The 11,547-nt window shown below is 21.4% G+C and overlaps 2 protein-coding genes across 12 annotated transcripts in view; one reads left to right on the forward strand and one right to left on the reverse strand.

Moving 5' to 3' along the window:
- LOC108002549 (serine/threonine-protein kinase Doa) overlaps positions 1-2,584 on the reverse strand; it is an 81,769-nt gene extending 79,185 nt beyond the window's left edge. Inside the window, exons 1-2 of one of the 8 annotated variants that reach the window (XM_017064314.3) lie at positions 2,451-2,584; positions 1,591-1,695 (exon numbers count right to left, since the gene is read on the reverse strand). In XM_017064314.3, coding sequence (XP_016919803.1) covers positions 1,591-1,695; positions 2,451-2,468 — 123 coding nt within the window. In that variant the 5' untranslated portion in view covers positions 2,469-2,584. Of the gene's footprint in view, positions 1-115; positions 195-277; positions 434-1,237; positions 1,432-1,590; positions 1,696-1,778; positions 1,965-2,078; positions 2,248-2,450 lie in introns of those variants that run through there. The other 7 variants (XM_017064298.2, XM_062083283.1, XM_062083282.1 and 4 more) reach the window with 7 other exon arrangements.
- Positions 1-11,547, forward strand: part of LOC107992959 (progestin and adipoQ receptor family member 4) — a 62,721-nt gene that overhangs the window by 49,955 nt on the left and 1,219 nt on the right. The window contains exons 2-6 of one of the 4 annotated variants that reach the window (XM_062083290.1): positions 6,457-6,884; positions 6,945-7,103; positions 10,794-10,958; positions 11,037-11,140; positions 11,219-11,356. In XM_062083290.1, coding sequence (XP_061939274.1) covers positions 6,980-7,103; positions 10,794-10,958; positions 11,037-11,140; positions 11,219-11,356 — 531 coding nt within the window. In that variant the 5' untranslated portion in view covers positions 6,457-6,884; positions 6,945-6,979. Of the gene's footprint in view, positions 1-6,456; positions 7,104-10,733; positions 10,959-11,036; positions 11,141-11,218; positions 11,357-11,547 lie in introns of all 4 variants that reach the window. The other 3 variants (XM_062083288.1, XM_062083289.1, XM_062083287.1) reach the window with 3 other exon arrangements.

The following is an 11,547-nucleotide window of genomic DNA, read 5'->3' on the forward strand; positions in this document are numbered from 1 at the left end:
TTATACACTAGTATTCTCAAAGAATAGATTATGCATCGTGATAATGTACAATGCATATATATTTAGTAACCATGACGATGTGAAAGCGACAAAATTTACAAGTGGAGAGACAAACCGCAAAGCATACGCCATAAGGGAACTTTCATGAAACGGCGGCCATCTTGGAGGTAGAGAAGCATCAAGTACCAGTGAACGTAACACATGCACAATTTCTGCTAGACATTTTGAATAATTCAAATTTAATATATTATGATAATGTTACGATAATGAAACTTACATTTAAGAAAGAAATCAAGTTCAATTGGTCCCAAAATACTTGCAAACACAAAATACTTAAAGAGCGTAATGATGTGCTACGTACGACACTGTTGTATGTGACAACGATGTGGATATTGGATCGATGCGATTGGCGAATAGCATTCGACTATATTCGTACGGAATCGTAAAACCGACTATTTACGAACTGAACCGACTATGCACGAACTTAGCTTACTAAACCTCAAATATATATACTTCCGGCAGATACAAAAAGATGGAACATATGTATGTAAATTATACCGGCTATACTATTATAAAAACAATAATAAATATTCATTAAAAATTTCTTTTTTAATAAAAAGAAAATATTCTTAAATCTAAAATCATTAAAATATGTATGAAAAATAAATAGTTTTCATTTATGATTAGTGTACAATCTTTCATAAATGGATTGAAATAGAATTATATTTTTCATCATAATTAAAAAATAATTATTACAATATTAATTACAATATTATTAATTTATTTCAAAATTTAACCAAATTTTAAATAAATAATACTGAAAAAAGATATACATATTTCACTTTGAATATGTATATATATGTATAAAATATTTTATTAATTCTATTTTTAAGTAACTAAATTCTACTAATAATGCAAATAAATATTTATGATAAAACTGATATTAATAAAAAAATAAAATATTTTAATTAAATGTAAGTTAAACGACATTTGCGACACGTACAATACATTCGTTTGATAACCTCGCTTATAAGTAGCACGAGGAAAACGTGCAATGAATCAAAATCCATAAAAATATTATTTTATTGTTAAATTATTATGCAAATATTATCAATGCAAAGTAAAATTAATATTTCTGTAGCAAAAAAGTATAAAATAACATTTTAAAAAAACAAACTTACTTTTATTATAGATTATACGTATGTTACGTTTATTTTATTAAAGAAACTTTACATACCTGTCCCCAAATTAGGTTAGTAATTACTCGTAGAACACCACATTTTATTAAAGTCATTAAATTCCAAAACATACTCAAATTTTAAATGAATATAAGTTCATGATTATGTTCACGAGGCTCTAAAGTAATCATATAAATTCTGAGTGACTAGTTGATGACCTCTGTATATTATGATAGGTGGCACCACACCCAAGTATATGGAAAAGAGTAACTACTTACCTCATTGATAAGATAATAATATTATCGGTAAAAGATGGATACAGACTAGTGTCTATACAAGATAAATAAAAAAAAAACCGCGAAAATTAAAAATAACAAAGTATGTTTTCAAATATATAATAAATTTAACTCACCCCTATTATCGGATCAATGAATTTAGATTGCTTTTGGACGTAGCATTTCATTACTGCAGAAGGGATCAAATTAGCTGCGATTGTCCATAACTCTCTATAGGAATGCTGTAACCATTTTGATTATGTTATAAATTTTGACGATGTTTTATATTTGCATTTTTAATTTGAAACTTTATATCAAGACTCACAATCAGTTTTGCAAAAAAAAAAAAAAACAAAAAAGAAAAAAGCAGTGTTGTACCATGCATTATATTTTGTGATCATTGAAGGTATACTGAGCTCTTTAGCACAAGAGAATTTGATGAGGGCACGTCGATAACTAGATGTGATTGTGATTACTCCATGCACAAGGCCACGTGATTTGACTGAACCTGCGCCAATCGTGTTATGGAGGAGGGAAAATCACAATCAATGAATTAATGAGATTAATGATATTAAAAAAAAGAATATTATTTTGATTTTTTACACGTGACCTCTAATTGACATACCTGTCGTTTATGATAAAAATAACCGTAATTGTTTTGACTTTTTATTACACTATTTAACATCAATATATTTCTCGCGGTAAAACGATAAAATAGACACTGTATTAAACGTGCACCCATTTTATCCAGTTTACTGAGTACACTCGATGCAAGTAACGTATTTTATAGCGCTTGCGCCGTATAACAACGAACTAACCCCAGATACGAAAATGAAATCAGTATTACTTTTAATTTTAATCAAAACACAAAGACTATATCCATCTTAATCAATCTATGTGTAAACCGATAATAGATCAAATAATTACAAAGAAACAACGTGATCGTATATAGCAAATAAAATTCAATGTGATTCACGAATTAATTATATAAGCTTACAAATTGGAAACTGTCCATTGATTCGAATCGAGTCTCTGTCCTTATTTTTTTTTTTAACGGCTGAAGCCGCAGGAGGCAAGTCACGTAAAATTCACGTTCCTTCGTCAGATCTTGTTTCCTGTTTTCCTTAAAAGACAATGAATGACGTTTCTCGCGAGAAAAAGGCAATCACTCCGAGAACAATCTAGAGTCAATGAGCATCGCAACGTCGTTTTCGTTTTATACGGTGTTCAGATCGCGCTTAATGTTGGCCCTAAATCAAGATTCATATCTTATCCGAAGCCTGATCTAATGAACAGGCTAAAAATATTGGTTGTCATTCACGTTTTATAAATTTCAATTTCATGGCAAAATGATTGGTCTTCAAATATGAAAAAGTGATTATATATTAGGTTGGTGCATATGAAATATTTCTTTAAAGTTTGAAATTAATAGATTGATATTATTTATCAAATTTAACAAATATCAATATATATTATGAAGAAATTTGCTATAAATTACATATATCGAATATAGCGAAATTTATTTCAAAAAATAATAGTAAATCAATGAATATTGGTGAATAATTAAAATATTTCAATGATTTTATATTTTAGAAGTTAAATATGAGAGGTTATTGAAAATTTATAAAAAAATATTAAAAAATTAAAAATATTCTTTATTTTAAATTTAATATAATTTGTATTTGACAAATTATTTTAAAATTACATTAGAACATGAAGAAAATGCAATATGAATTGCAATATTATATAATTTACAAAAAATTTATATAATTTACAAAAAATGTTAGATTATTGATTGAATAATTCTTGTGAATATAAAATAATAGAACTAATTAATTGTTTAGAAAAGTAAGTTGAATTAGAATTTATTTTATAATTAAATATATGATATTTAAAAAAAAATTTGAAGAAACAGTATTATATATTATATTTCATAATATGCACTAATCTTATATATATATTACATATATATATATATATAATAGAATTATGTAACGTATTACATTTCAATAACTATTCCTTCGGTTTCATTTGAAGTAAAATAAAAAGTAAATTTTGATTTTTATATCGAAAAATGACAAAATGGATCGAATAAAAGGTTAGTAAATTTATAAATAAAAATATAATGAAAAATGAAAAAGTAAAAAAAAATTATCTAAATAACTCAGTCAGAATTAGAAAAATGAATAAAAAAATGAAAAATAATTCTTAAATATAGAACGAAATTAAACATAACATGAATTTAAATATACAAATGAAAAAGACAAAACACACTATGTAAAAAACTTTTTAAAAATTCAAAGTATACAATTTGCAATTCTTCTTATAAAAGGATTGTTAGGATTTGCAAAAAAATATTAAAAGATATTTCTTTTTTTGTTTACTTTTTTTTTATTTTTTAATCTACACTAAAAGAAAATTTTCAAAATAGATGTTTCTTATAACATATTTTTTACATTTTATTTAAAAAAGGATATTCTATTTTTAAATAAATATTCTCTATTCTTCAAATAAAGATTATTTTATTTCGAAAATAGTAAATTAAAAAAGATTTTTAGCTGAAGATATTAAAAATATAATAATAGGAAAATTTTTAATTTATTATTTTAACATATTAAAAATATTTGTTAATATTTATTAATTATAATACAAATTGTTTGATGATATATAAATAAAAATTTTCAAGAAGAGAAATATTAAGATTTATTAATTAATCAAAATATTATTATTAATTTATGAAAAAATTCAAAAAAGAAAAAATCTTTATTATGAAATAATTCATATCAATCAGTTCAATAAAAATTTTTCTATTTTGAAATGACTACTTTATTTTTATTTTGAAATAATTAAAATTTCATTTATCAGTAATTAATATATAATTAAATAATTAATAATAATTAAAAAAAATCGAATAAAAAAACATTAATTTTATACATTTTTTAGCTCAAGATCAATAAAAAAAACAAGCATCATTTTGAAAATTTATTCAATTGAGAAGGAAAAAATTCACTATTAGAAAATTTCTTCAACTGACTTCAAACTGAGGAAGTTGACAAAACAACTTCCGGTAAGCTATCATACTATAATAAAACTCTATTTATCGGAAACAATTCGTATAGCTATTGCTAACATAATAAAAGTTTAATATTTCTTTTTATCACTTACGATTTATCCTTTAAATAATAGTAGTTTATAATTTGACAAATGGAATTGATTGGCAGAAGTTCAATTATCCTATTAAAAACCAAGTAATGAAATAATATTTAAACACGACATTATTGAAAAACATATATGAATACTAGAACTATCAAACAAATCGATTGGTTACAGATTTTTTATTTGTTTTCAATCGTATGAAACGTATGGATATTTTTTACAAAATTAATACTAACTTTTATTTAGATTGATTTTCATAATATTATGTTAATTTTATACATGTATATTAAGTTAATAGTTTAAACTTCTATTTATTTTTTCCATCGGGATATAAAAAATATTAGATATAGAAATAATAATATTAGAAATAATAGATATTCTAATAGGTTAACGAAACAATTATGTCATGTGTAATTTTTGTTCTTGATAAAATATAAAATTTCAAATATCTTATATTAATGTTTATAATAATCCATTTAAAAATTAATTAAAAATTTTATGTTAACAAAGAATTCTACTTTTCTAAACTTAGAAATCAATTAAATAAATAATTTGATAATATAGTTAATTAAAAGTTATATTAATAAGATAAGATAAAATAAAATAATGTTTACAATAATTTATTTAATATAAGGAAGATTTAAATGAAACTTTAAAGAAAAAATTTTTTATATTTTTGAAATAAATAAATTTTTTTATAAAATTTAATTGAATTTTGAAAATAAATATCATTTAAGAATAAATAAAATAAAATTATTTTTTTATTTGGTCAAACTAAAAGATAATATCATCTATAAATCATAAAATTATTGTTACATATAAATTCTCGAAAAATATAAAAAATTTCCTAAACTGTGTAAGATATATTTATACATAATTTGAAAACTGGATATGCATATATGAATACATTACTACTATGCTCTACTCTACACAAAATCAATATTATTTTTTAATATCAATGTAATACTCATTATACTACATTATACAATAAATACAATAAATATAACTTCTAAAATTATTGAATCAAGATAGAAAAATAGTGATGAAAAATATTAATATTAAATAAATATTATATCTTTTATAATCATTAAATTATAAATTACAAATTTATTCTATATATTCTATAAGTATATATTAAATATCATATTTCTTTTAATATACTTAAATAATACTTTAAAAAATAGAATTTAATTATAATTAAAAAAAATTATATAAAAAACGAATTAAATTAACACTAATATAATATATTAATTATATATTAATTAAAATTTTAATAAATGATCATCAAATATGGAATATAGAACTTCAAAACTTAAAAAATTTCGAATTCTCGAACTTTTGTAATTCAAAATTTTTGAAATTCAAATAAAAAATAATTTATATATAATAGTTATATATAAGAATGTGAATATGATTGTATGTAATGCGAATATGACAATATTAATTATTTATTTAATTATTTATTATTACAAAATTATTTTTTTAATTAATAATAAATTTTAAATTTTTGTTTACACTTTAATTGATACAATCCATTGTAATCGTTAATATAAAAAAATAAAAATAAAGAATAAAATGAAGTATATAAATTTAATTTTTTCAACTCAAAAAAACAATTGTTGTTAAATTCGTTGATTAAAAAAAAAATCTAAATTCGAAAAAGAATTTTTTAAAAATTTTGATAAAATAAATATTCCTTAGATAAAAAAAAAATAAGCATTATAAATTTCAAAAAAAAAGTTTCGAGACTTCGTAAAATTTCAAATTCAACTTTCGCAATAATCTAAACTTTTGATCCATCTTTGATTTAAATCAATTCTACACGTTCTCAAAAATAACCATTACAGTTTATCCTTCCCACGACACAAATCTAAATAAATTCTAAAATCAACGTCATCTTGCAAACTGAATGACCGTATCGAGGTGCGTCTCTGGAGAGCATTTCTACCAGCCAAATCAACGAGCCAAGTCCGCGAAAACTGATTGCGTGTATTCGAGGAGTGCGTTCTCTCGGCGATGAGGATCGATGCGGTTTCCGTGGTAACGGCGCCGTCAGAGAGGTCGGAGTCGTGGATGGTGGTGGACGAAGAGCATCGAACACAAAACTGATGCAGTAACGACATCGCCGTCGCCAAAGAACACATCTTTTACACTTTTTCGCGTGTGCGTGCATCCGTGTGCTTCGTCATTCCTCACCAGCATTCCGCCTGCACGACGTCGCTTCGAGACGACGAGCAACATGCGGAGGCAGCCAATCCTCCGCACCAGAACAACGGTAAAAGACTCGATTGCGAGAGTAATCAGAGGAGTATGTACAAGAAACCATTGCAATCAGAATCGGGGATCCGTTTGTTGCGAAGATGGAGCGACATGCCGCAGCATTTGCAGTTCAATCCTCACATCCGCACTGGATATAGACCCCTCATGACCGTGGCCCAGTGTCTCGGCAGTTTGTTTTACATCCACAATGAAACTGTCAATATCTTGACACATGGTGAGTTCTGAGAACATTGTTTACAAAGAAAATATTATTTATAAAGATATAGATATGATTCTTTGATTTTTTGAGATCTACAGATACGATAGAACGCCGATTATTTGAAATTTTGTTATTCAAGTAACTGATTATCCGAATATATAGATTAATATTAATGTTTATATTCTAATAACATATATCTTATTAAGTATATATAAATATATTAGATTATTATAAATGGTCAATTGAAAAATAGGTGACTAAATATAATAACTATATAAAATGTAATATATACATTAAATATATCATTAAATAATACACATTAATTTATAAAGTTTAAAGTTAGATAAATACAATTTGAATATTATTTTATTATATTAATTCTTCGTTAATTAATAATAAAAAAAGGAAGTTGTAATTGAATTATGCTTCAATATCAAATTCATATGTTTTTGTATGTAGATTTATATCTAAATAAAAAAATTGTAATATAACATATAAAAAATTTTTCTTAACATTATAGAATTATAATAGAATATAAAGGAATTTTCAAAAAATATTACATTTAAAGAAATAATCTTTTATATATGTAAAAAATTAAGATTGATAAATATAAAAAAAATAAAAAAATTATTAATAAAAATTAATTAGTTATAATAATTTTATTTTTGTTTTTCGATAACATGTATGAATTTGTTGAGTCACTTTGATTAATATGATTTTCGATAAGCCAAAAGTTATTTTATTTTATTATATAAAGATTTGATTTTATTTTATTATCGTATAAAGATTATTTCATTTGAAACAATCTGATATATTCTCTTAATCTGATAATAAATATCTATTTATTTGAAAATTGTTTTATTTCTAATTTTTTTATTTAATATTAATATTTAATTATTTCGTGCAATATTTACAAATTTGATTAAATTTTTGATTGATTATAATCGACGTTTTATTGTAGTTAATATTTAATTGTTGAATTTTGAAGAGAGTATTAATTTTGAAGAGAGAGCATTCCATTATTCATGATACAATTGAATTAATTTTTCATCAAAAAATAAGTCAAAAAGAAACAATAAGATTTTTTTCATTTGAAGTTTTGTTTATGAATAAATCAAGTTTCAAAATATTTCAAACTTACAAATGAAATTAATTAATTTCCAAATGGGAAATGAATTACAAATGAATTATTAATAAATTATTATTCTACATATGAAGGTAAACAAAAAATAGAACTTTATCAACTAAGTTTTTATTTTTGAAAAAATTCAAGAATATTGTATAATCAAAAAATTATATAATCCATGAATTTTCAAATTCAATATTATTAAAAACAAATTTTTAAATAAAAAAAATTTATTTTACATTTTTTGCTTATTTTCATATTATTTGCTTCATTTTTATTTAATCGAGAATTAGTCAATTATTTGTACTTAATCATTTATAAATTTTTTCTTTAATTTATTTAAAAAACTTTAAATGAAAAAAAATTTTTTTTTCGATGAACTAATTCATGACAAGTTAATTATTTCTTTTTCAGTTATACTACGAAAAAGTCTCTTTATATATATACATATTATATTTTGATTCTGCTGTTAGATTAATTGTTAAATTTGTTTGTGATTTGATTGGAAGATATAAAATATTTATTTAATTATTAATTTAAGATTAAATTATATGTTTAAGAATATTTATGCGAATTCATATTATGAATATAACTGAAAAAATAAAATTTATATAAAGATTTATTTCATTCTTTAAATGTTATGAGTATTATACTTTAGATACTTTATATATTTTTTTATATTAATATAATTATGATTTACATATTATATCAAGAAATATTTAAATCTTTCATTTCTTATGGTTTTAGGAAATTGATTGAATTGATTTGATACAATGAAACTTTAATTTATAAATAGTTAATATGTGCTTTTACGTAATGTTTCAATAAAAATATTAATTAAATATAAAAATATCTATTGTTCATCATATCGATTTTCAGTATATAATCACTTTAAAATGTTCAAAGGTGAGGAGAAAGAAAAAGTTGTATTCCGTTATTCAATAAAGTAGAAAATTGGATTAACCTTAAGCTTTTCAAGGTCAATTTATATGAGAAATCATTATATTTCTATTGACGCATTGTGAGATAGCGAAAGATCGATTAACGAAGCCATATGTTATTTTTTTGAAATCTATTATACATGCATCATGTTGATAACATCAATTTTATATTCAAAGAAATAATTAATATTATCAAAGAAAAAAAGAAAATAAAATAAAATATTCAAAGAATAATTTTATATTCAAATATAAAAAATTAAACAGAAGCTCTTATTTGTTTAATATTCATGAATTTTTAACAATTTAATTGATTTTTAATAATGCAATATAACAACGAATAATACATAATAATAACGAATAATTTAAAATATAATGTAAATTTTTAATGAAAATAATGAAAATTTTTAATAATTTATGAAAATTTTTATTTTATAAATGATACATCGTGTCAATCATATATTTTATAAATGATATATTGTGTCAATCATATCAAATCATAAAGAGTTTATTAATAATCAAAAAAGTAATGTACAAAAGAGATTATAAAGATAAACATGATATAATATTTATTATACAGGCATTATACAGGCATTTCACGTTTATTATTTAATCAACTAATTAAAAATAAATATTGTTTATTGATAATTAACAAAGACATTCTTATGTTATATGAGATAATTAACAAAGACAAAATTCTATAAATGAATATTGTATATAATTATATATTATGTTACATGCAATTAATTACATATAATTTTTTAGATAAAATTTCTATTTTATATTTGTATAATAAAAATAACATTATAAATTTTCATGTATAAATATTTATAAATTATTATTCATATGAAATAATTAAAAATAATTTTTGCAAAGAATTAATAAATTTTTAAGTATAATTATAATATAAATGTTAAAAATAAAAATATTAATTTATTATAAAAGTTGTATCCATATATATATATATATATATGTATACATTAAGAATTATATATAATATATAAATATATTTATTGTGATTAATTCAAAAATATTAATAAAATATATTAAATTTGTTATAAATTTTAATTTTGAATTATATTGAAAATTAATTATATATTTGATTTTATTTGTAAAAAAGAAAAATTATTATTGCTTGATCTTGATATTTATTATTAGCATATTATTATAAATTTGATTATATTTCATCCATATAAAGATATTAGATTTTTTTTATATTTTATAATTTTACTTTTTTTTGTCTTTAAAAAAAATAAAAAATAATGCATTCCTAAAAAATTTGCATCACTTTAAAAATAAATGATTATATAACATCATTTATTAATGAATTTTCAATGTATCCAAATATATGGATATTTCAAAATATAAATTATGAATTATTTATAACTAAAAAATTCATTTTATATAATATTATATAAATTATTTATTTTCTCAATTTTTTTCCATAAACTTGAATTATTTTTATAGTAAATAATTTGATTAATGTAAAAGTTATGATAAAAATTAGATTAAAATTGATTAATAATAAATTAAATAATTAGTTATTATATGATTTTTAATACAAAAAAAATCATGTTTTAGGATTTGCCATTTTATACATGTTATTGACTATTCCTCAACTTCTTCCATGGAATACCAAAGGTATCTTCCTAGCAATCTTATCTTGGTGCCATTTAATCGGTGCTGTAAGTCCCTGGATTGGATCATTCATTTATCATCTTTTTATGAATTTAAACTACGATGAAATCTTCTATAAATCGCTATTGAAATTAGATATGATCGGTATATGGCTGTGCCAAAGTTTTGGTACTTATTTAAATTATTATTGCATTACTAATTATCAGATGATTAACAGTTTTAATAAAATTTCAGTTTAAATTTTAGGAGCAATACCTATGATAGCAGCAACAGTTCACTGTTTATGTGATACTTATTGGTACAGCTGTATGTTTATCTATTGTTTCCTTAGTATATGGGGACTTCTTAAGGTATATTATATTATATTCTTTAAATTTCTTTAAAATTCTTCAATCTTCAATCTTAAATATTATAAATATTTTATATAGGCAATGAATGCGCAGTCACCGTGGGAGAGAAGATTATGTTTTGCACCTCCTTTTCTCATGAGAATGTTAGTACTGATTCTACGATGTTTCGGCATTGGCGGTGGTTCTCCAGATGCTTTACTTCATATTGTACTACAGGTAAAAAAAAAAATATATATATATTTTTTATATTAATCGTAATGATTTAATCCTTAATAATTCATAATGTTTATTTTTTATTTCATTTTGTTTTTAATTTTTTATAAAAATATATTTGAATAAACATTCTTTTATTTATAATTAGAAAGATAAAATATTTAATTACTATTTTTATATAAGTAATAATATAT

This window comes from Apis cerana, linkage group LG12 (assembly GCF_029169275.1).
Source record: "Apis cerana isolate GH-2021 linkage group LG12, AcerK_1.0, whole genome shotgun sequence".
In the NCBI taxonomy this organism is placed as follows: domain Eukaryota; kingdom Metazoa; phylum Arthropoda; class Insecta; order Hymenoptera; family Apidae; genus Apis; species Apis cerana.